A 26,109-nucleotide genomic window follows, 5' to 3' on the forward strand; every position below is an offset into this window, starting at 1 on the left:
ACACAGGTTCTGAAATAAAGTTTTCTGAATGCCAGTTTCCAAATCTGAAATCTCATAAAGAAAGAAAGGAGGAAAAGGAGACCAATCTCCATGGCAGAGCATAAGATGCAAATATTTGGAAAATAGTATAATCTTAGCAATAGAAGGGTCTGGAGGAATCACCTAGTCCAATTCTCTCATTTTACAGGAATTCAAATACAATCTCTCAATCTCTCATGTGGGTTGTATTAATAGGCATGCAAAAGGTACACAGTCCAGATATGAAATGTTTATCCAGGGAACTATTACAAAGTGTTCCTACTAGGGGGGAACTGGCCGCTTTTTATAATTAAATGATAAGCATGCCCATTTTACTGAAAATAGTAATTACATGGAAACTTTATACCTGGTGATTTAAAGGAATTCAATTTAAATTAAATCTCTTTTACGGGAGCCAACAGACTCTGGAAAGAAATCCATCTGAAAGGGGATTCTCCCCATATTCTAAACTTTCCAGGGAGGCAGGAAAGGGGTAGTTTCTTTATATAAGGCCCCAAATGACAACCTCCTACCATTCCTGAATTTTGACCTGGAGTCTATTCTGAAGTCAGTTTCAATAGCAAACTTCCCAGCACCAACATTTTCTCACACAGCACACCTTCATGAGCTCTAGCTTTCTAAGTTTCTGCCCAAAGATGACAAAAATGCCCTCATCTCCCTTTCATCGTTAGGGTTTCCTGAACAACCTCTGAACAAAGAGTGAGCACAGGTGTTTTCTTGGGAACCAGCAGCTAAAATTATACTTCATTCTGCTTCAAAGCTGCCTACAAACCTCTTGACCATCTTCCAGCATAGCTGGGGCTTCTATGCACTCTATTACTACACTGGCAGGTACTGAGCATACTGTTCTCAGAAGAAGAAAGAAAAAAGACAGGTAAGCTTAAGCCCATGAAGACCTCAAAATCAAGACACAGGCAATTTGTTTAAGGTTTATAGGGGGTATGTGAAAACAGACAGATCACATTAGAGAAATGTAAGCCATCTTCCTGAAGCACTGGGAATAGATTTACAAACCACCAGTCCAGCTTTTAAGCACTGACCTCCCTCTGATTTGGCAAGAGAAGGACTCAAAAATAAATGTATCCACCGCCCCCTCTACACATATTCCAGCCCAAGTCTGGCAACCACTGCCAGACTCTGCTGGCTTACCACATTTAGGAGAATGCTAAAACAACACCAGGATTTTTAATAACTTTCTGTGTAGAGACCTATCTGGGTGCAATATGCTATAGCCTGCCTTAGCTACCCAACTCCAGACCATGGCTCTGTCTTTATCTCCAACACGCACCATTCAAATTTAGTTTTCGTTTCTTTCCCAATGGATGATTACAAACAGCAGCAAGACAGACAAACTGGATAAGAGCACAGTGTCCTCCAAAGACCAATAATAAATGTTTATAACGAGAAGAGGGGAAACACATAAAAGGCAAAAAAACAAAAAAGAAAAAGCCTCCTGCCACTTTCTCTCCTTTACCAAATGGAATGTGACTGCTTACATGCAATGAACTCAGGGACACTGAGAATGCGGGCTTCAAATATAGACCTTCTCAAAGGGCACAGACAGATTCGGGTTCAGTACAACCTTCGGCATACCTTGGAGAAGCCAGAGCTATCAAATGGCAGTAGCCACTCCTGAGTGACATTTAGTTTTGGAGTGGCATTTCTCTGGAGAAGCTTTCATTCCAGTCCTGGGGCTAAACAAAGAAACCTACACATGTGGCTCAAAAAGCCTGAGGCCCTGGGGAAAGAGATGTACACAACTTGATCCGGTCTGCAATTGTTTAGGCTCCTGAGGAAAGCTGAACTATGAGTCTAAAAAGTTCATCAGTAACTTGAATTTTCCAATCCTGTACCCTCAGCCCCTACAGTCATTCAGTCTCTGCATGTGCTGTGCGGTGCTAGTTGCCCAGTCGTGTCTGACTCTTTGTGACCCCATGAACTATAGCCCACCAGAATCCTTTGTCCATGGGGATTCTCCAGACAAGAGTACTGGAGTGGGTAGTCCATCCCTTCTCCAGGGGATCTTCCCAACCCAGGAATCAAACCAGGGTATCCTGCATTGTAGGTGGATTCTTTACCAGCTGAGCTACCAGGGAAGGCCCAGTCTCTGCATTAACCAGATTAAAGAAAACTAAAAACCACACTTAAGCAGAAACCGAGAAAAAAGAAACACAACATGATGGGGGGCAGGGAACACTGGAAAAACTATCACTCAGTCACTTTTCTGTTCTCCCCACCACCCCTGCCCTTCATGCCGAGATTTTACCAGCCAACTACTTACCTCTGAGCAGCTACAGTGGCTGCAGCATCCAGAGCAAAATGTCTCATCACATTCTCCTCCAAGTACTTCTGCTCCCACTTAGTCATGTCAGCTTCCAGGGCCAGGATCCTTTCTTCCTTCTCACGAAGGATTTCCATCAGTGCAGCGGCATTGTATTCTGAAACGTTGGTGGGCTGAGAGTTGCCCTGGCGCTGTTGGGGGAGATGCCAAGACCTCTGACGTTAGTGAGTTAGGACCATGGTGGGCCGAGTCCCATTTGAAGAGTCCTTATTTTTGGACAGGATTACTGCCCAAGCCACTGCAGTTTGGACTCCAATTCAGAAGCTAGGGAAATTCCTAGGACTTTCTACCTTAGGCTTGAGTATGTGACTCTGAACCACAAAAGGAGCCTGCCATATCAAATTGTCATGCTGCTCAGAAAGTGGATCATAGAAACAGAAATTAAAAATCTGGGATTTCATCTCTACCTTTCCCCTAAACTTGTGTGATCTTAAGTGAATCATGCAACCTTTCCTGGGTCTTGATTTTCTCTCATCTGAAATTGGGGAGATGGGGGCACTTCTCTGGCAGTCCAGTGGTTAAAACTCCATGCTTTCCACTACAGGAGGTATGGGTTCAATCCCTGGTCAGGAAACTAAGTTCTAAGATGCCAACCATGGGGCCAAAAAAAAAAAAAAGTGAGATGTATGGCTAAATGACTCTAACGACCATTTCCAATCCTAAAATGTCCCAAAGTCTGTTTGTATAGCATCTTTACCTCTTATAAGGCATTAAGGATTGTGCTGCGCTAGGAAGCTAAGGAAGCCGACTATGTCTTTACAACTGGGAGCCGCTCTGGAGTAAGACCAGGTAGGGCAAGAGTATATTTTTCGTTCTCATGTCAGACACTATCTGACAAATGGGCGATCAGGAACCATCCCACTTTCTGGAAATTGTCCATACCTGCTGGATTCGGAGGGATTCCAGTTCTCTTTCCAGTCGTGTCCGGAGACGGTGCTCCAGCTGCTCTCGCTTTTCACATGCTGCCTGGAGCTGTACAAGAGCCTGCTGCATCTTTTCCACCTTATCTACATACACTTGCTTCTTCTTTAGCTGAAAATCCAGGTTGGGCGAATTGCAAGATGGAAGGAAAAAGAACAACAGGGTCAGTTATATAGAGCCCTCCAAATCCAGCCCTGTGTTTACATCTCTTCCTGTCCAGCTCCAGGAAAGAATGAATAGCAAGAAGATCCTTCATGAGTAGCAGGCTGCCTTGTGTTGACCATACATAGATGTCTCAGCAGTTAGGAATTAGGAGCTCCTTTTTCATCTCTCCCTCTATCTATGTTTCCCCCCAAGTCTATTTCTATCAAGAGAGTCTTTGCTAACAAGCTCCTAAGATTCCCATCTATAGATGTCCTCACCTCTTCCCTTCTTTAAACTGCAATATTCTGGGGGAGGAATATCTTATTTTGGTCCTTATATTGGGGGGAATGCTAAAGAATGAAAGGGGGATCCCCAGGGAGAAGAGTTTAATTTGGAATGGAAAGGAAGCCCCTTTATATAGCAGTCTCCCCTTTAAGTAAGAGAAAAAGGGTGGTCAACAAGGAGGCCAGAATTGTCTTTCTGAACTCTACAGTCCTAGTAATTACTCAGTGTCATCACTGCTGTGCTCCTGGAACATTTCTGCCCCTCAAAAGTGAAGGTGCCATGCAATGGTTCAAAAGTCTTTAGTCTCTTCATTGACCAGCACTGTCCCACCAGTTCTATATTAAAAGAACACAGGTCATTTGCGACTTCTGCCTCACTCATGAGCCTGAGTTGATAACATTGGACTGTAATCTCTTAACTTTCACTCTGGGACCTTTAAAGATATCTAAAGATGCCAAATAATGAATCAAATCTAAGACTAAATGAGATCACATATAATAATTCTTTCTCTTTGCAAGTCTATGAACCATAACCAAATACAAAAGCTGAAGCAGGCTGGGACTCAGAGTTTGAGTTCTTTGTACCCTTGTAACTTCCAAGGCAAATTCCATCATGGCAAATCCCTGATTCCATTGGAAGGAAGGAATGAAGAGAATTCCAGAGCTTTTAAAAGAAGGCATACACACCCTGGGGGCTCAGTGGTAAAGAATCTGCCTGCCAATGCAGGAGATGCAGGTTTGATCCCTGGGTCAGGGAGATCCTCTGGAGAAGGGAATGGCTACCTACTCCAGTATTCTTGCCTGGAAAATCCCATGGACAGAGGAGCCTGGTGGGTTACAGTCTATGGGGTTGCAGAAGAGTCAGACACAAATTAGTGACCACACTACCAACAACAACAACATATTTACTCTCAACATCTAAGAAGATAGAGGAAAGTACAACTTTCCCAAATTGTTAGGAATGCACAGATGATGCTCCTTAATACTTAAAATGCTTGTGGGAGTGCCTCTCTTGCTAATAAAATCAACTCATGGACTCTTTCTATAGCAGAAATTCTTACCAGCTGGTCACATCTGTTATTATTATTTTCCTAAAATCTCACTACAAAGACTTAAATGTGAAGATATTATTGATAACATGGTCCAAAGGAAATTCAAGAATTCAGCTCAACTCTAACTTTCCAACAAATTCCCAAGCCCTTGAGATACCTAGGTAGACAGTTGCAATGTAAGAGGTTACCCACTTTACCAGCATTGCCCCCATCCATTTAGCTGGAGTAAAGCCAGCAGAACCAACCTGACTCCCTCATCGCAGAAACCAGGCAACAGATTCAAGGCAATGTGTCCAAATCAACTGCTCTCTAGAATGTCCAGTTAGACAACGATGGTATATGCCAACTGGGAACCTCTCCTTGTCTTTTACCTGCTCTCTCTCCAAATTAGAATTGCTGAACTTTCTCTATGTAGAAGAGAACTTCTATTTTCCTACCAGACTTGTGTTATGCTTTGCCTAGGTGACTGGGAAAACCTAAAAAATTTGCACTACATGTCTTGACATTTCCTTTCATTCCAAGGCCTAGTTCAATCTAGCCTTGTAAACCAGCTGAGGCAAGTTATAAGTCTAAATGCTTTTATCCATTAGACCTTCGCCTAGGAAATAAAAGAAACAAAAATTGCCATTCTCTTTCTCTTAATAAGCTTAAACCTTTCTTTCCTGGGATATGTGACTATTTGTAATAACATGGAGTAGGGCAATCGAGACCTTTAAGCCATGGACACCCCTGCCTTCTTATTTGCTAAGCTTTGAATAATTGGAGAGCAGAAAATATCCTCTATCCCTCACCTTTTGGGTTCCATAGTCCTGATGAGCTATTTAAAGCTGAATGCATTTATTTGTGAATCACTCTGAAAACCCTAGGGGAGCCATGCAATGTTAATGCAGAGAATGTTAACTATAATTACTGAGGCTTACAGCAGTTATACTTAAAGGCAATTAAAGTTAGATAGCATGCAGTTCTTGCCTTGATGGTAAAGTACTGCAATGTAAGGTCAGAGAACTGAAAAATAATCAGTCCAGGGCTAGGTGTCTTTCTCCATGCCTTGTCTTTCTTCAGAAAGGTACCCTCAATGTCTTAGCTAAGGAATCCCCAGCAGTAGAAGTCACTGAGCTAACCATCTGAAAGGGAAAAGCAATAAAGGCCTAGAGTTTTCTGAGTTTGCTGAAGACAGTTACACAAGTCAGACAACTTCCACAAGCAGGCTAAGAAAAATCCCATTATGCTTTGCCACTGGGATGGTTTTCCACAAGGTACCAGGACCTCTGTTGTTGGCATAACTCTTCTACTTTCTTTAAAGAAGAAACAGTGCAGCTCAAACATAAACACCAAGAAAGTGAAAGTGTTAGTTGCTCAGTCGTGTCCAACTCTTTGTAACCCTATGGACTGTAGCCCATCAGGCTCCTCTGTCCATGGAATTCTCCAGGCAAGAATACTGGAGTGGGTTGCCATTCCCTTCTCCAGAGGATCTTCCTGACCCAGGGATTGAACCCATGTCTCCTGCATTTCAGGCAGATTTTTTACCATCTGAGCCATCAGGGAAGCCATATAAATACCAAGATCACCTAGTAAATGCTTAACCCCTAGATAATTTAGGATACAAAAGGACAACTGTTACATACTACCAGTGGATACTACCAGTGTAAGACCCTATAAAGATGCACTCAATGAAGTCAGCAATCTTCAAGGTTATATATTCTATGTTTTCTAGGTCTCATCTATACACAGAAAATAACACAGGTCTATTAGGCTTATTAACTCCTCTATTATCCTAGACTTTATATGTTTCATTTTTACCTTCATCATGGTAAATCCCCTTTTATTTTCTGGCTCTCTTCTGTAAAACTATCTCATATGCTAAGCTCCTCAAATGTTAGCTCGGTAATTAGGACATCCTGAGTCCCCAACTTCACGTTTCAATGCCATCAGAAATGTCAGTGGTTCCTTCCAGGTAAAGAGAGAGCCCATAGAGGAAAGTAGTTAAGGTCATGGGCTCTGGCCTCAGGCTACCCAAGTCCAAATCTTGGCTCTCCCGCTTACTAATTGTATGAAATCTGAAGAAAGCTACTTAATGTCCCTAAACTTCCATTTACTCATTCATCAGTAGCATAGAGATGATGATAATTTGATATACCTCTAGAAGGAAGAAATGAGATAAAAATGAAGTGCTTAGTAGAGTGTCTGGTACAAAAAGTACTCAGAGTTGTTTTTCTGTTTTAAAGAAAAAGTTAATGCCAAGTCGCACATCCTCTAGTCCTCTCAACTTGGAACATTCACTCCAGATAGCCTTGACATGGTTCTCATTATCTCAATAAGTCTAATTATCACATCAATTAAGGCATTAAAAACACAGCCATTTTGCCCCAGGAAGGCATATAACAAGGAGGCCTCAAACCCCTTGTGCAACAGAGCTTCACGTATCTTTAGAGGGCAAGGCCTTTTTTCATTGGAGATACAATTAGAAGCTGTAAGGACACCATATTCTCTCAAAATAATACAATTTGGAGGGCACTTCTGCTTTATGAGAAATATTTTTGTTGTTGCTTAGTCACTAAATAGTGTCTGACTCTTTGTGACCCTATGGACTATAGCCCACCAGGCTCCTCTGTCCATGGGATTTTCCAGACAAGAATGGAGTGGGTTGCCATTTCCTTCTCCAGGGGATCTTCCCGATCCAGGGATTGAACCTGAGTTTCCTGCATTGGCAGGCGGATTCTTTACCACTGTGTCACCAGGAAAGTCTGAGAAATACTTTACCTATAGTCAAAGGTACTGTTTAAATAAAGACTCTTAGGCAGACATCATTCCCTGCCCCACCACACACATTTGTACACACACATCAGAAATTTCCATTTGACAGTAAATTGAAAGGTAAAGGAGCAAGGTGGCAATCAGGAGACTTGGGTTCTAGTCCCACCTCCACTCTTAATGGTAATTTCCTTCCCTGTTCTCCCATTTGTAAAAAATGAAAGAGGTTTTCAGTTCAGTTCAGTTCAATTGCTCAGTCGTGTCTGACTCTTTGCGACCCCATGAACCGCAGCATGCCAGGCCTCCCTGTCCATCACCAACTCCCGGAGTCTACCCAAACCCATGTCCATTGAGTCAGTGTTGCCATCCAACCATCTCATCCTCTGTTGTCCCCTTCTCCTCCCACCTTCAATCTTTCCCAGCATCAGGGTCTTTTCAAATGAGTCAGCTCTTCGCATCAGGTGGCCAAAGTATTGGAGTTTCAGCTTCAACATCAGTCCTTCCAGTGAACACCCAGGACTGGTCTCCTTTAGGATGGACTGGTTGGATCTCCTTGCAGTCCAAGGGACTCTCAAGAGTCTTCTCCAACACCACAGTTCAAAAGCATCAATTCTTTGGTGCTCAGCTTTCTTTATAGTCTAACTCTCACATCCATACATGACCACTGGAAAAACCATAGCCTTGACTAGACGGACCTTTGTTGGCAAAGTAATGCCTCTGCTTTTTAATATGCTGACTAGCTTGGTCATAACTTTCCTTCCAAGGAGTAATTGTCTTTTAATTTCATGGCTGCAATCACCATCTGCGTGATTTTGAAGCCCCCAAAAATAAAGTCAGCCACTGTTTCCACTGTTTCCCCATCTATTTGCCATGAGGTGATGAGACCTGATGCCATGATCTTAGTTTTCTGAATGTTGAGCTTTAAGCCAACTTTTTCACTCTCTTCTTTCACTTTCATCAACAGGCTCTTTAGTTCTTCTTCACTTTCTGCCATAAGGGTGGTGTCGTCTGCATATCTGAGGTTATTGATATTTCTCCAGAGGTCTTGGGAGCCAGCAAACCAAAATGGTCAGCAGTGGGCCAAATTCAGCCATGCTCACTCATTTACATATTGGCTAGGGTTGTCTTCCTGCTGTAATGGCACAGTTGAGCAGCTGCAGTTGCAAAAGAAACTATATGGCTCACAAAACTGAAAATATGTACTCTCTGGCCCTTTACAGATAAGGTGCCTGCCCCCAGAGTGATTTTCAAACTGTTCCAGAGTCCTAGCATTCTAAGGAGTGCTTCAGAAGCCACCTGCAATTGGTGAGTTGTAGCAAGTGGCTCCTCTTTTATTTATTTTTGGCTGTGCTGGGTCTTCCCTTTCTTTCCCTAATCCTATGATCTCCTCATGGGGTTCCTTAAATCATTCTTACTTTCTGCCTTGATCTTTTAGACCCACCTTCTCTTCCAATTTGTCACTTCCTGCTGTACCTCAAAGGTCCAATCTATGGTAGTTTACTCTTTTACCTCTATACTAATGATTCTTAACTGGGGGTGATTTTGTCCCCAGGGAACATTAAGTGTGGAGACATTTTTTATTGTTAGATCTGGAGGTAGGTTGCTATTGGCAACTTGTTAGTGGAATCCAGGGATACTGCTCAACACCCCACAGTGCACAGGACAGCCTCCCCCATCACAATCACCAAAGAATGATCTGGCCCCAAATGTCAATAATGCTGAAGTTGAGAAACCTTGCTCTCCACTTCAGCACTACTGGAGATTTCCTTCATATCTCTCTTAGGTTCTAATTATAGTTCATTTTTCACTATACTGTTGGTGACCAGTTAATATTAAATAACTGTCAAATACAGGAACAAAAACGAGCATAGCATAGCTTAGCTATAACGCTAAGATACAAAAACAATAAACACATTCACAGATGTATTGACTTTGCTTGGAAAGTCAAGATAAGGGCTTCAAATCATTTCTATTAAGAGTTAAGTTTTTAGAGGGGAATCATAAAATTGGGGGGAAGAATTGCAGGAAGGCAATCTACTGAAGAATAGGGCAAATACTCTTGAGCTCAATCAATCATGTTTTTTCATCACACTTCTACAATAATTTGAACCCATTCCCAAGCATTTGGCAGATCTCTTAACCCCCTTCTGACTCAGGAAAATCTGATCCCTGCAAATGAATACCACGTGATGGCATCTATTCCCTCCTTCCAACAACTGCAGATGTCTTTCAAATTTATTTTTTCAAGGATGGCTAATTTTACAAAGTTACATCTAGGGCTCCAAAAGCTACCCATTTGTCTCAGTCATTTGTCAGAAAGTGATTTCATCATCAACCTTCTCCATTTATTCACTGGTAGACAAGGCATAATATGGGATATTTTGGAGTTAAGAGATCTGAGTTTTCTTCTAGATGTATTACCAACTATATAATCTGTCTGCACTTTAATTTCCTAATCTATTGAAACTTTCAAGGTTCACAGTGGGGATATAGTAAGTATTTGGAAATACTTTAAAAAGGTTAAAAAAATACATGGGGGTAGGGGTGAACAGGCAGAACACAGGATTTTTAGGGCAGTGAAAATATTCTATATGATACCATAATGATGGATATGTGTAATTATGTATGTTTACCAAACCCACAGAATGTACACTACCAAGAGTGAACCCTAATGTAAACATTGTACTTTGGGTGATTATGATGTGTCAATGTAGGTTCATGAGTTGTGACAAATGAACCACTCTGGTGGGGAATGTTGATAATGGGGCGGGGGAGGCGCGGGCTGTGCATGTGTGTAACCAGTGAGTATATGATGAAATCTCTGTACCTGTCCTTCAATTTTGCTGTGAACATAAAACTGCCCTAAAAAAAGTAAAGTCTTAATAAATAATAAAAATATATATAATATGGATAAGTAGAGGGGGTAGACTATTATGAGCTAGATGAACACCAACATATACACACACCCAATGACCAAAGAACATTCAGACTAATGATACAGCACTAAGTCCAGTGTCACAGAGGTCATCCTTCATTATGTCTTGATTTTCATCTTCCCTTCTACCTCCCAGAACTCCGAACACTCACAGTACCATAAATGTCACAACTGAAATGTACTTTCTTTGTTCCTCTCCTTCATACAACTAAGTTATATGTTGCATGTTGCTCCATGAGCCTCCAGTGATTTGATCTGATTTAGTCTTACACAGGAGCACATGGCTCCAAGTAAGAGTTCCCTCTGAAGCAATTTGGTAACATTACCCTGGTATTAGCAAGTTGCCTGTGTCCATTGCCAAGAAGCTGTGGTCCACTGGTAGATATTAAAAGAACTGCAGAGTAAAAAATAAAACCACGTCTAGAAACTTGCTACCAAGGGAATGGAGTTCATTCTGTTAAGGAGACTAAAGAAAAATACACAAGGCTTTTCATTTGGGGATTTCAAATGCCAAAATCAGGAGAAAAACAGAATATCAAACTCTGAGAAGTAACTTTACCTATGTTGGGAGCAGGGACATAATTTCTCATATTGAGTGGAGCTATACCTACTTTAAAGAAAACATGCTGCCCGTAAATATGGAAAAAAGTCCTCTTTAAATGAAACACCCTTCAAATGAGTCAACAATTCATCAGCAGAGCACTCAAGATTTCTTGCTATATACATATTTTATCTGAATTCCTATCTATACTTTCAATGCACACATAATTCGTACCCTCAGATTTATAATCCATTATAACCACTGTATGAATTTTACATATCACAGCAAAATACTGTTGTTTGAGGATTATTTTGGATGAGACATATAAATGTCTATCCCTAGGACATCTTCCTCTAATATTGGGCAAGAAGGAGACAGTTAAGATGCCCTATGGATATGTGATAGTGAAAATTATGTCTCTCTAAAGTCAAAGACAAGTCAAATAAGTGGCAGGGGATCGAGAAATGAGAAAATATGAGCCATGAAGAATGGTGGTGGAAATGAAATGAAACAATATGGATTTAGTTTTGGAGAACTGAGAGGAGTGGCAAAAGGACTCTGGAAAATGCACCACCGCTAAGGGTTTTCACTGCAGTGTCTAAATATCTGTACCAGACATTGCAGCTGAGAAGAGGTTAACACTTGGGCCCTTTTTGCCCCTGAATCTCTGTGGCTGTCAATCTAGCCTAAAGCCAAAGAACAAGGCTCACTGGCTCTTTCTGCCAGCCCTCCCACATTCTACTCTATCCCTTCCTGTGCATTCTGCTCAGTAAGCAGCCCACCCGCAGCATCTTCCCTCTTTGATCTTGCCAGGGCCTTTTCCCCACCATCCCTGAAACAATTACCCAAGCAGTAGCTCCGCTCTGGATCATCATAAGACAGTAGCCGGCCAGAAGCCTGGGCTGCCTTGAGCCTTGTGAGTGGATATGCCAAGCATCTGTCGAAACTCTCCAGTGAGGTCAAATTAGTGGTGGGCAGAGGGAAGTCTCTTTGAATGTGAGAATACCCTGGTTGCTGTAGGACACAGAGTTCTTTTGACTTGGAGCTTAATGAGGCTCCACTTCAATAGGACCTATGTGTCCTGAAAGATAAGGGCAGGGATGAAAAGACCCCATTTACCTCAGCCAGCTGCATGCTGCGTAAGCAAGCAGGATTATAGTCAATCACCAAAAAAACAGGTCTGCTCTTTAGAATGATATCCCCTTCCTAGCAAGATACCATATCCCTCGATGTCAGCAGAGCAGGGTTCGTGAGAAAATCTGTGCTGAACTTGGAAGAGGAAGGAGACTGTGATTGCACAAGAAAGTTCTCTGTAAGGCCAAGGCACCCTTTCTGTATAGAGCTTAGAGCACAGTGAATGCTGAGTGTCATGGGCAAGAGAGTTAATAGGATTAGAAAGATGGAAAGGATTGCAGGGAAAATATCTAAATGAGGATGTTATAAAAGAGAAAGACATAAATAGATGCAAGGGTCTTCAGACCATCAAAGTAGTCATCATTGTTCCCTAACCATCTTTATTTTTATTTGTTGTTGTTGAGGTGATAAGTCATGTCCGATTCTTTGCGACCCTGCCAGGCTCCTCTCGCCTTGGGGTTCTCCAGGCAAGAATACTGGAGTGGGTTGCCATTTCCTTCTCCACGGGGTCTTCCTGGAACATGGATCAAACCCATGTCTCCTGTACTGGCAGGCGGGTTCTTTACCACTGAGCCACCTGTCAGTGGGTTCACAGGGCTTCCTGTCACTTCACTTATCTACACTTCAATTTTCACATCTGTAAAGCAGGTGATATCATTGAGATATAATTAATTTGTAACATTACATGCATTTCAGGTATACAACATTATGATTCAATATATAATATGTGTCAACCTGACCATCTTGATGCAATGCTGAATAGGTAAACTTGAGTGACCTTGCACTTAGTAGGCTAAGAAAATATTCCCTAGGGAAAAAAAAAAAAAGCTTAATTTTGGAAAATTTCCCTAATTCTCATTTACAAAGTAGACTAGAGAGGTTTTCTCTGAAAGAACTTCTAAGGAAAATTCATGGTGTCATTTGTAAGCCATGACTAAATTATCTGTTTCTATGAGCCATAGACAGGCATCTGCAATATCCCTCTGCCTTCCAACATGACCTGACTTCAGCCACCTCCAACAGATAGATATATATTTTCTGTTTGGGAATACTCTTCTTCATTTAGAAATGTCCACCATTTTTGTGAAGAAATCACAATCAAGAACCCTTACTAGATTAGTTCCAAGGCTACTTACATCTTAAATACCTCCCTAATGTTCTACTTAAAATTTTTACCCCAGGAAAAATGAGACCTCGTGGGGGCTGAGTCACAGCAAAAACAAGCAAAACTTCAGTTATCAATTCCTGTCTTTGAAGATAAGGAAAAGGAATGTTTTCCTTTGAATACAGTGGAGGAGATACGTCAAACATCACCCAGGAGCAAACTTAGCCCTTACGGGGTACTTAAATGAAAAGGTAAACAGGAATCCATGGATTTTTTTCCCTGAGATGTGGTTTTAAGCCCTGACATGTGCTAGAGGTGATCTAGCCTGAGATTCTGGAAGACATTACATGGCCTCTACCTCTGCAATTCTGCCAGGTACAAGGCTCCCAGGTTATGCTTGCTGTCACATGTCCTGCCTCCTTTAGCCACAGCAACTCAGAATTTCCCAATTACTAGACTCTGTGTGAGACAACCAGTTGGATGAAGACTAAAAAATTAACTATAATTGATGAGCTTATGTGAGATATCTCTGACTACTAGATGCCATCATTCAATTCTAGCCCAATATTCAGAGCTTCTTCTTTAAATTGTAAATCCACATATTTTGGAGTGGGGCCCTGGAAAATGACAAAAATCTCTGGAACAAATGCCCAGAAAAGCCTCAGAAGTCTGAAGCCAGAAATGTATTTCAGGCAACTGTTTCAGTGAGGGCTTCCCAGTGGGAACTACAGATTAACATCGTCTCCATACATGTATGTTATTTCCATGATTAAAAGCCAGTTACCACTGAGCCCTCAGACACTGAAAACCAAGATGGCTGCAGAGTCTTTATCCCCAGTTTATCTCCAATTAGATGGGCATCCTTCCTGGAGAGGCAGTGGGCTGTATATATACCCTAATCTCAAAGCAGTCTGGACAAGCTTCCCATAGTCTGTTGAAAAAGAGTGGCCCAATGAGTAAAGCAATTATTTTTTTTAATTAAAAGATGCAGAGGTTTACTAAATCTGAACAAGCGCCCACATTTTCTTTTTGGGAGTGGAACCAAGGGATGATTCAGATGGGGAGACAGGCAGCAGGGTCTAGGGAATGAAGAGTCATGAGATTCCAGTTTTATTCCTGGCTCTGTTAAGAGTTGCCATGTGACTACCAGCAAGCTACTTCTCAGTGGGTCTCTCAGTTTTCCCTTCTCTAAAAGAACACAGTCTTAACCCTGTCCTGTAATTTACTCTGTGATCTCCTTGCAAAAAGGGAATGGAAGGGAATATATGAGTGTGGTGAAGGGCTAGCTAGAGGGAGTGCTAAGCTCCTAAGACCTGGAGACCAGGCACGTACAAGTATCCTTCATTTTCAATAAAGAAACTTGGCAGTATTTCTGATCTAGACAACTGATGAAGCAGAATATTAGCCTGACTTGATGCAACCTGAAGTTTAACGATTAAACAATTCAGGTTAAAGGACATCATAGGTTAGATGGCACCATCTATTAGAAAAGTTACAAGCCCACAATGCAGCTCCAACAAGCATGTTAATGCCCACAAAAGAATTCAAAGGGTATTTATAAGTCAGAAGATCTTTAAGAACTAGAACATTCTTACTGAGGGAGAGAAAGCAGTCAATGAATGCAAGTAGGAGAGGCATCTCACCTATAATAGCCAGAATGGGTAAGGCTTTATAACTGAACACTTTCTTTTTTAATCTCAAGTTTGTAAAGATCCCAACTTCTTATAACGGAGGCTATTTTTTTCCTACTAATTCCAATTTCAGAATAGACAATCAGTGAGATATATATATACATACATATATTTGTATATGTATTTTGTGTATATATGCACACACATACACATATATGTGTATGTATATATACACAAAATACAAATATGTAAACATATACACACACACATATAGATATATATGTATATCTATCTATATCTATAGATACAAATATATACACAAAATCTGTCATTAGCTTAATTTAAGGCAAGATTAGCTATCAATACTTAGAATTTGGAGAGGGAGGGTAGTTAGCTTATTATATAAATGAGCAAATGAAAATCACTCCTTGACCTTGGTAACTTTCAATTCTGAAGCAAAAGGAAGGAACTTGAAGAGAAGAGACAAAAAAATCCAAGTCCAGTCACATCAGTACACTTATAACTAGAAGTAGCAGATAGCACCTTCCTGTCAGGGAATGATGCAGCTGCCAGTTTGCCAAAATGGAAGACCCCCCAACCCAGTGCCATCAGTTTCTAGCTCTTCTACCCTCAGGCTCACATGCCACCTGAGGAAACTACACATACCTCTTCTTCCAGCTTTACCACCTTGGCTTGGGCATTGCTCAGGGCCTGGTCTCGGATTTCGATGTGTCGCCTTTGGTCCTCATTAGTAGAACGGGCAGTGGCCAGCTCCGCTTCCAGTTTCTCCTTCTCACGCTGGCTCTCCTTATCTATCAGGACATGAAATATTAATACTGCCATTCCAGAGCTGGCTCAAAACCTTACCTGAGCAAAACTGATAGTCATACCCATTCCTGGACATTTTAGTGTTCTAACACCCAGCGACAAGAAGCAGGATGCCGAGATCTGGACTCTTACCACTGGTTCTACCACTAAATTGCTGTGTCAATTTAGAAGTCACTTAACAATGGTGGTTTGTGCAGAAGCAATGAGGAAACAGATGTCAAAAGTATTGTGAAAAATATTATACAAAGGTGAACACAAAAACACATACAGACACACATATGTCAGAAGAACAGGTAGGCTTGTCTCCTCCATTTTATTTTTTCAAACAGTCTTGTATTGGCCAATGAGCCATTGAGCCTCCACAAATTTTCCCCATCATTTCCTCAATAGACAGTCTATTAAATCAATTAAAAAATCGATATTAAATCGATCAGAAAAAAAATGGTATTTCATAAAAATGCATAAAACTGGCAATGTCACCCTTTATTCACTAACATAATTTTCAAACTGAGGTCAATCTGAGATCACACTGTAGGTACAGATGACCATGACACACGTAGTTATGCCCCATGCCTTTCTAGGTCCCTCTGCTTTTAACTCGGACAGACCTCACACAAAAACTCAAATGAGCAGTTTTGATTCTCAGTGGCAGGAAGAGTGCCCTTCCTCTCAAGACATGGATACTTAAGTCTTTAGGAGAGACTATTTGGCTACACCACAGGCATGGCATGTGGGCTCTTAGTTCCCTGACCAGGGATCAAACCTGCGTCCCCTGCCTTGGAAGCTCAGAGTCTTAACCACTGGACTGCCAGGAAAGTCCCTGTAAGAGAGACTTTAACTGGGCAACCTACCTTCCTTCCCATCTTGACTTTACATACCTATTCAGATGTACCTTGGGAAGAAATAAGTATTTGTTGAATACTTATTGCATACCAAGTATTGTACTAACTTAATCCTCAGAACAACCATACACAGCAGGTGTTGTATTATTCTCTTCTCCATTGTGCATATGAGAAAACAGAGTCTCTGAGAGCTTGAGTAATTTGTACCATGTCCCACACCCTTAAGGCCAAGTTGTTCTGAGCTCTTTGTACTGTACCAGACTGCCTTCTCCTAGGATTAGGTTGGTCTGGCCTGTCTAGGGGGGCTTTTCAAGAGTGTTTTCTTGGCTCCTGCCACACTTTCAACCATGTAGCACCCTGCGGATGCCCAAAGGCAAAAGAAATGACAGAGGCACACAAGTCATGCCCTCTTCCCTACCTACTAGGCTCCTTCCAGGACCGTTTGACAGCCTTGGACCCTGCTGCTAATACAGTTTGATCTACTAAATGACCACATGAGAAACCAGCAGCAGAACTCTCAGGACACCTGAAATACCATCTCCACACAGGGAGAAGTGTGAAGTCACAGATCCAGGGCCAAGAACCCATACATTCTCTGTGTTTTAAACTGGGAAGCCACCACCATCTCCACCAGCAAAGTAGCTTCCAAAGGACACCACAAAAGCAACTTCACAACAATTTACACTAAGCACTGATGACACCAGAAAAGCAACATTCCTTCCTCTAAGGCAAACTGACAAAAGAACAGGAAGCTCAGGGAAATGAGGAAGGAAAAAAAAAAAAAAGCCCCAGTTCTGAAGCCAAAGCACAAGAGAGCAACCCAGGAAGGGAGGGGGATATTGTAAGTGAAGATCAAACAAACTTGTAAAAGCTGACTGGAAGCTGCATGGAATGACTTGAAAGGGTCATGTGGAGGCCCAACAAAGATGTGGCCTGATGGATCCCCACGAAGTACTTCTCCAGCTGAGAACCACACTGGTGGAGGCCGAGGGTAGCAGCCACCAAGCCTTGGGCATCTGCAGAAGTCAGAGGAGATAATCTATTTCCTCCGGACTTGTCTCTCCCTATGGACTCAATCCACTGTGTAGTTTTTTACTGCTGCTTTTACTGCGGCAGTTGGAAAGAATGAAGCATTGTCTAGCTGGGTGGAGTCCATTAGGGACCCGATAAAGAAAAAGATTAATTCATTGTCCTGGTCCTAGGAGTATTTCCAAACAAAGGAAACACTATTAGGAGGAAGACATAGCTCTGCCTTCCCGCACAACCTCCAACTCCACACTAGAGTCACTAGTTGAGGCCTTAGCTGTGGTCTCCCTCTAGTTCCCCTTGCAATCCTCCAATATGGAATCATATGATATAAGAAGGGTGTTGACTGGAGTCCCAGGTACAGGTTAGGTATTCTAAGCACTAGTCTCAGTTCTATGTGGTAATCTCATCTCTTCCAGAACCAGCAGATGCAGCCTTCAATGATAAGTCCCTTCAATATGAAGGGACCCCAAGTTTACCGAGGTCCTTTTCAGCTAGCTATGACAAAAAGCCAGAATTCCAAGGGGCTTCTCTGTTTTAATACAGGAGTTATGTTGATGTGACTTGATGTTATAGCAAGCAGCCTTCGTGGCCAGAAGGAAAAAAACACAATCTCCCAACTTGATGCTTGAACAGGAAAAAGAATCCTTAGATGACCTTCACTCTTCCCTGGCTGTTTTAGGGGGCTATATAGAACTGCATAACCTTTTCATACACCTCACTCCCACTCGTACATGAATACCTGCTGCTGAAGCTTTCAGACTTACTTTTTGCAAAGAGCTGAGAGATGGTTTTTCTGGTATCTTCTGACCCCTCATATTCCTTCTCTGCAAGCTGCTTGTTGGCCGTCTCCAGACGCTCTGTGGAATTTGGAGACAATCAACAGGGCCCTGAGGACAAACTTCCAAGCACAAGCTATTTGCCCTCTAAATACTGATCTTGATCAAAACAAGCCTGTCTCTTCTTATTACACAAGAAGGGGTGACACAGACAAAGGTTTGCAAACGTGGATCCCAAAACAACACTAGACCATGAAGGGAAAGTCGGAGGCAAGTACTTTAACACTTTCACTCCTCACTGACAACACCTAAGTCCAAATTTCTAGATTCTATCCAAGAAATCTGTCCCTGAATATATGATATTTTTAATTCACTGGGAAAAAAGAGCACCAGAGTTATTATAAAATGTTTAAATTTAAATGTTTATAAAATCTTTAAAGCTGGAAAGGAAGACAAGTAGCATAGACTATGGGGGCAGGCCAACTGGGTCCAAGAGACCTGAGAGGAATACCATCTGATTTACACATCAGTTCATCCCCCTTTGATTAAGAAAGCTTAGGAACAGATATGACTATAGTTACAAAAACCTAGCCTGTCTATGCTCTGCAATTTGCTGACCATCCCAGTGCGCTGGACAAGACCTAGAAGCCTTACCATGTGTTCCTTAGCTTAGCCCTTCCCTTCACCACCCTTTTTTAAAAATTGAAGTATAGTTGATTTAATTGTGTTAATTTCTGCTATACAGCAAAGTGATTCTGAGATATATCTATATACACATTCTTTTTTATATTCTTTTCACTGAAGTTTATCAAAGGGATTTTTTTTTTTTTTTTGACTACTAGAGGTACTGGTAGGCTCTGACCTCCCTTTCTATCATAGGATATTGAATATAGTTCTCTGTGCTATACAGTAGGACCTTGTTGTTTACAGTAGGACCTTGTTGTTTACAGTAGGACCTTGTTCCCTTTAATGTCTTGACTGATGCCTTTCAGTGATTCTCTCACCTCTCAGATCCCTGTTGAAGTCATGCATTCTCCGAATCTCGCCCTCAAGCTTGTTTCTCATTGCTTTCTCCAGGGCCTCTCTTTTGGAGGATGACTTGACAAGGTTCTCATATGCCTCTGAGACTCGCTGGATTTCTGTCTCCACCTGAACAACAACAAAAATGAAAGACAGTGATGATGGTAGGAAGTGGATGGGGGAAGAAGATCTGAAAACACATATGCAAATCCTTAATGATAACTTCTCCCAGGGATTTATGGATAGGCAGGAGGCAATCATAACACAGTCAGATAAGAAAAGTTTCCTGGAAAAATTTCTAAGTTCAACCTCAAGCTCAGTAATTAACTCACCAGTCCCCAAGATTTCCTTAGGTTAAAAACAAATATGTTTATCTGTCTTCAGAGAAGGTTGTAGGAGAGGATAAATTTCATAAGTATAGTTACAAATGATTTTCCTTTCCTTTCTTAATTTAGAAAATAATAATGTATATAGTTACTGCAAAGCATTCAAAGGGTTTTTATATGTTTATTTTGATCTGGGCTGATATTGGCCTACACAAGAGTACCTCTCCCCCATTTTAGGAAAGAGAAGACTGAGATGGCCTTTTACTAGAAGGCAGAGGCAGAGATCAAAACTAAAAACCCTAAGACTCAGCCTCATTAGTTAGTTCAGTTCAATTTAACAAACATTTACCAGGGGCCAAATATTAGAGGAACTCTTTAAAGCACTGTGGGGTGTGTAAATATGAATAAGGACATTACAACTGCCCTCAAGAAGCTTTCAATCTAATCAAGTAAAAGAATACCGGGAAAGATATGTTATTAAGAAAAGCTGGAGTAGTGTTATAAATTGTAGGGGAGAAAGAGGTTGTTCCTGTTTGGGGGTGAAGGGAGAGGAGAATTTCAGGGAGGAGGTGGCATTTACAGTCAGATCCTGAAAGCTGGGTTAAATTTCAACGAGCAGAGGTGAGGGGAAGGGTATTCTATTCTAAGTGAGCGAATGCATTCCCAGAATGACCAGTAGTCTCATTTGGCTGGACACTGTGGGGTACACAGGGAGAAGCTGGTAAGATCTGGCTGCAAAGATAGATTGGAGTCAGATCATAAAAGGGCTTTAATGCCAGGCATTTGGACTTTATCCCATAGTCAGTGGGACACTGTAACAGATTTTTTAACAGAAATTCATGATTAGAGTTGTGTTTTATGACACTCCAGCAAATCTTCTAAAAGGTAAACACACACACACAACCTCAAAGAGAAAGGATCCCGCCCTGAATCAGCCCGAATTGGGAAGAAAATAAGAAGTCTGACTCCAGAGTCTCTCTGGAACCAGTAGAGCTTCACTGTACATATCACAACCACAGAGATATTTGCATATGATTTGTATAAGACAAGTAAACCCCATTGCCTATTAAGTAATTTTCAAGTTAAATCTGACTCCTGCAACCATTCTGCATTCCTTCTCAGCTTTTCACTATCCTCCTTAACAAAGCTCAGGCTACTTTAGGGGGAGAAATATTAGCACCACCCCCCACCCCATGGGAGACTCAGGGAAAGGTGGGGTTACCAAACAACTCTGATTGCACCTGCCCCAGCTCCAGCATGATGCCTGAGGCGGGACTGCCTGCAAACAAATGAAGCTTACACCACAGAAAAGAGCAGACTTGAGAGTGTTTTTTTCCTTGCAGATGGTACCAAGATAGCAGCACAGAAGGTGAAAACTGGTGAATGGCATTTAGAGACAAGATCTGCAAGGCCTGAGCCCAATAAAGCTTTTGCATGAAATTCAAGTGCTTGGTAGAGAAAATAAACATTTCTATTTGAAAGAGCAGGCTTGGTGCTGGTCTGTTCTGGGCTGTCTTCAGAGTACAAGGTTTTCTAGTGCCCCACAGAATGCCACACCTGGAAGGCAGTCCCCTTTATTTATGTTTTTATGGAAGTATATTTGACGTACAATATTGTAGAAGTTATAGGTGTACAATATAGTGATTCCCTATTTTTAAAGGTTATACTCTATTTATAGTTATATAAAATATGGGCTATATTACTCATGCAGTGAAAGTTGCTCAGTCGTGTCTGATTCTTTGCGTCCCCTGGACTATACAGCCCATGGAATTCTCCAGGCCAGAATACTGGAGTGGGTAGCCATTCCCTCCTCCAGGGAATCTTCCCAACCCAGGGATCAAACCCAGATCTCCCACATTGCAGGTGGATTATTAACCATCTGAGCCATCAGGGAAGCCCAAGAATACTAGAGTGGGTAGCCTAACCCTTCTCCAGTGGATCTTCCCAACCCAGGAATTGAACCCAAGGGTCTCCTGCATTGCAGGTGGATTATTTACCAGGTGAGCTACCAGGGAAGCTGGCATTGTGTAATATATTCTTGTAGCTTATTTTATACCTAATAGTTTGTGCCTCTTATTCCCCTCCCCCTATGTTGCTCCTCCCTCTTTCCCTCTCCCCACTGGGTATCACTAGTTAGTTCTCTGTATCTCTGAGTCTGCTTCTTTTTTGTTATATTCACTAGTTTGATGTATTTTTTAGATTCTTCATACAAATGATATCATACAGTATTTTTTTTTCTGACTTATTTCACTTATCATAATACCCTCCAGGTCCATCCATGTTGTTGCAAATGGCAGAATTTCATTCTCTTTATGCCTGAGCAGTATTCCATTGTGTGTGTGTGTGTGTGTGTGTACACACACACACCACATCTTCTTTATTCATTCATCTGTTGATGGACACTTAGGTTGCTTCCATATCTTGGCTATCGTACACAATGCTGCTATGAACACTGGGGTGCATGCATCTTCTTGAATTAGTGTTTTTTTTTTTTTTTCAGATGTACATCCAGCAGTGGAACTGCTGAGTCATATGATAGTTCTATTTTTAGTTTTTTGGGAAACCTCCATACTCTTTTCCATAGTGGCTACATCAATTTACCTTCCTACTGGCAGTGTATAAGGGTTCCTTTTATTCTGCATCCTCATGGAAGGCAGTCCCTTTACTCAAGTTGTTCAGAGTACTATTTCAAGTCATTGTACCAATCCTTTCCCTATACCGTTTGTAGATACTGCCCCCACTAAAGGGGCAAGTTGTACATCTGTCAAAAGGAAAAGGAGTCAGAAGGGCATATCCATCCGTTTGGTCTGTGGTGGGAGGTGAGGGGAGAGAGAGGATGGTGGTGGGTTTCCAGGTTGATTCTATCTACTTATTCCCCTCATGAGCCTCAGGCCTTCTTATTTTTTCCAGCACCAGCTGACATCTACCTTATTCCCCTCATTTGTCCTCTTCTAACCCACCTGTGCCTCTAACCCACTGCAGCATTGGGTCAGCTTTCACTTCTCCCAGCACTCAAGCTGTCCCAATTATACTTGGTTGAGGCATCTTTCCCCATAATGGAGAACAAAACAACAACCCAGACTCTGTTCTGCTCCACTTCCCTGCCACCCATCTTCCCCCTCAAAAAAAAAAAAAAAAATTTCACTATCCTCTAGAAAAGAGAGTCTGTAGAAGATCTGGGTTCACCCTTCATTTACTACATCAAAGATGGGGCCAGGGCCACCACAAATAAGAGTTTAGGGAGCAGTGTCAACTGTTAAACCTAATCAGCCAAACTGGACCTGTCTGCTTATAGTGTGTGAGTATCAATGTGATGGAACAGGGGCAGGTATGAGAGAAGAGGGAAAATTTTAAAGTGGGGGCAAAGCCAGGAAGAAACATTTCTCACTCAACAACCCCCATCCATCCAGACTTGGGAACATTAGGTGCAGTGAAGGCATTTTTTTGTTCCGTAAAAATACTTAGCTGATAATAAGCCCTCCTCTCCTTTAGGACTCAGATCTGGTGTTTACATAGGCAATGGCACCCCTCCAGTACTCCTGCCTGGAAAATCCCATGGACGGAGGAGCCTGGTAGGCTGCAGTCCATGGGGTCGCTACGAGTCGGACACGACTGAGCGACTTCACTTTCACTTTTCACTTTCATGCATTGGAGAAGGAAATGGCAACCCACTCCAGTGTTCTTGCCTGGAGAATCCCAGATGGGAGAGCCTGGTGGGCTGCCGTCTATGGGGTCGCACAGAGTCGGACACGACTGAAGCAACTTAGCAGCAGCAGCAGCTTAATTCAGGCCCCTGAAATTTCCACTCTTGGGTGTCTCCTGAGGATCGAGTTACTGAACAATACCAGGCAACCTCCCTTCCCTCCTCCACCTTCATCCTCACATCCCTGAGCAGTCTGCATTGTCTGGGAGATCAAACCAAAGGAGCTCCACAATGACAGAAGTTGCAAAGAGGCTGCCAAAGGCAGAACCCTATTCACCACCAGCCACAGGAAGCCAAGAGCTAAGGTTCCTAGCTTAGGGCACTCAAGACCTAAAGTCCCAGCTGCAAAAGACTCAGGAGGGGCCCAGGGAAGAATGTGAACTTGGGACATACACTCCTTTTGCTACTTCCTTAGCTTCAGGCTGTCACCTGTTACCCATCTGTGGTGTGCTAAACCCCTCCTGCCCCCCACACACACCAGAGGAGAGGAGATGTTTCATTTGAGCTGCAAGGAAGGACCAACGCAAGAAGGGGGGAAAGGAAAGGGGATTGAAAAAGAGTTACAATGAAAACTACCACTTGGAAAACTCTAGGCCCTTTCCAGAACAAGGCAGGTCAGGATCTAACTTCAATGATGAGATTTTTCTGGGAACTATGGATTTATAGTTAAGATTCAAATTCAGTATTTTGTATTTGGGAAAATATAATCAAAAGGAAAAGTCTTTATGCTGGCAGGTACTTCTCCTACACAGCCCTCTCCAGTGTTCTTGACCTTCTGAAGCAGTTTCCCTGCCTTTCGTAATTCTCAAACACTCAGTTGAGCTTTCTTGGTGGCTATGGTTTCTGTGAAATGTTACTTCTAGATAGAGAGGCAGAAGGTTTTTCTAAAGTTTGCTCCATCTAACCTTCAGATATAAGAATCCTGAAGACTCGCCCATAAGTCATACAGGGACCCACAAGTGGACACTTCTATATCAATATTAAACAAATAAGATTTCAAAAAGACTCAAATAGCCCCATATGGAGATCTCACCTTCTGCAGTCTCGCCACCTTCTCATAGCATCCTTCCAACTCCTGCCGCAAGTTCCGATTCTCATCTGAGAGAATCTCAACCATCTGCTGGGCTCTGGAAACAATGGCAAAAGGGTCGGCTGGCATTGGCTGATATGAAGCAGACGACTGCTGAGCTCGTGGCATAGCGGAATAGCCTTCTCCTGGCTGCTGCTGCTGCTGGTGATGGTGGTGATGGTGTGGCTGTGGCTGCTGTGGCTGCTGTTGACTCAGGCCAGGCTGGGGGAGACGGTAATGATCCCCCTGGTGAGCTTGGTTAGGGAGGAAATGCTGCTGTGGCCTAGGCAGGTGAGCCGAGTGGTCTCCTTGGTTGGGGACCAAGGGGTGTTGGGCAGGAGACAATCTAGTAGATGGTGGAGACTGCAGCAAGGGCAAGGAACCCCCAGATGTGAGGGAAGAAGTAGGGCTGTGAGGCTGAGAGTTCCGGGCTGACAAAGGCAATGAGATGTCCTGTGTTGGCCTGGAAAACATGGAGGGTGTACTCAGGTTAAGCTCCCACTTGAAGGCACAAGAAAGGGAGATGTGGAGGCTCCCGGGCTCCCCCAGAACAGGTGCAAAATGAGGAGCAGGCAGGGTTGGACTACAAGGTCTCTGCCGAGACCTCTCCAGTCCCTTCCACGCCTGGCCTCCTCTCAATACCTGACCCACAGAGGTGTGATCCTATGGAGGACAGATCAGATGATCTCAGCTTTGTGAAAATCAAAGTAATGCATCCTTATACACTTGTTTCTCAATTCTAAGCATTTCAAATGCGTCTTTGACAACGTAATTGTCACCTCATGATTTTAAACTAAGCTTTTTCTGGCATACTGTATGTGGCCCTGCACACAGAAAGGGTCACAGAAAGTTCGTTCCACTTGCCCAGAAGGAAAGAGCAAACCGTCATCAAATCTGCCCCTCATCTTGTTATCTGCAACTCTCTTGGATAATTCATATAGTCAGAAATAACTACCTGAGGATATACAGGTACTTACTACATTAGAGACACCAAATAATTATTGTCGATGACAGTTGTTAATAACTGAATGATGCTTTTTAGCAGCAATAATTCCAAGAGTTGGAAGGGATTACAAGTAACACTATCATACAATTTGTGATGTACTGAATCACAAAATGTAAGGACTGGAAAGGCCTTAAATAAATCATTTAGTCCAACTCTGTCAGTGGACAGAGGGGGGAACCGAGGTCCAGAGAGGAGAAGTATCCTGCTAAATATTACAGAGTGAGTTAGAAGCAGTGCCAGGGTAGAACCTAAGTGCCATTTTCAGGTTCTTTCTACTACTATTAAATAAAATGCACTGATTTGTAGTGATGTTCAGATTCCCAACCTATTACTTATAGAAAGTTCCAGATAGAGAACTTTGGCACATGGTTTAATGTGACTTTTCCATTTTGGTACCTAATACTGGACTATGAGCCATTAATGGAAACAGTGTATGCAAATGGATCATTTCCACCATTGCCACAACCAGGAAGAATATCTGTCAGTATACACCAAACACACACAAATAATGTTCACCTCCCTGCCCCTGCCCAGTTAACCTAATATACTCCCACATCCAGTGGATGCCTGTCCTACAGTTGGTATTTCTCAATCCAGGGAAGACAGATGGCTAAGAGCACAGGATTTGGATC

The 26,109-nt window shown here is 42.3% G+C and overlaps 1 protein-coding gene across 12 annotated transcripts in view; it reads right to left on the reverse strand.

Annotated features, from left to right (window-relative positions):
• AMOT (angiomotin) overlaps window positions 1-26,109 on the reverse strand; it is a 66,212-nt gene that overhangs the window by 16,315 nt on the left and 23,788 nt on the right. For 11 of the 12 annotated variants that reach the window (XM_055564735.1, XM_055564733.1, XM_055564744.1 and 8 more), the window contains 6 exons: window positions 24,436-24,934; window positions 19,358-19,502; window positions 18,342-18,434; window positions 15,545-15,690; window positions 3,263-3,412; window positions 2,321-2,511 (listed from right to left, as the gene is read on the reverse strand). In XM_055564735.1, coding sequence (XP_055420710.1) covers window positions 2,321-2,511; window positions 3,263-3,412; window positions 15,545-15,690; window positions 18,342-18,434; window positions 19,358-19,502; window positions 24,436-24,934 — 1,224 coding nt within the window. The remainder of the gene's footprint in view (window positions 1-2,320; window positions 2,512-3,262; window positions 3,413-15,544; window positions 15,691-18,341; window positions 18,435-19,357; window positions 19,503-24,435; window positions 24,935-26,109) is intronic. The other variant, XM_055564741.1, reaches the window with a different exon arrangement.

This window comes from Bubalus kerabau, chromosome X (assembly GCF_029407905.1).
Source record: "Bubalus kerabau isolate K-KA32 ecotype Philippines breed swamp buffalo chromosome X, PCC_UOA_SB_1v2, whole genome shotgun sequence".
Lineage (NCBI taxonomy): Eukaryota > Metazoa > Chordata > Mammalia > Artiodactyla > Bovidae > Bubalus > Bubalus kerabau.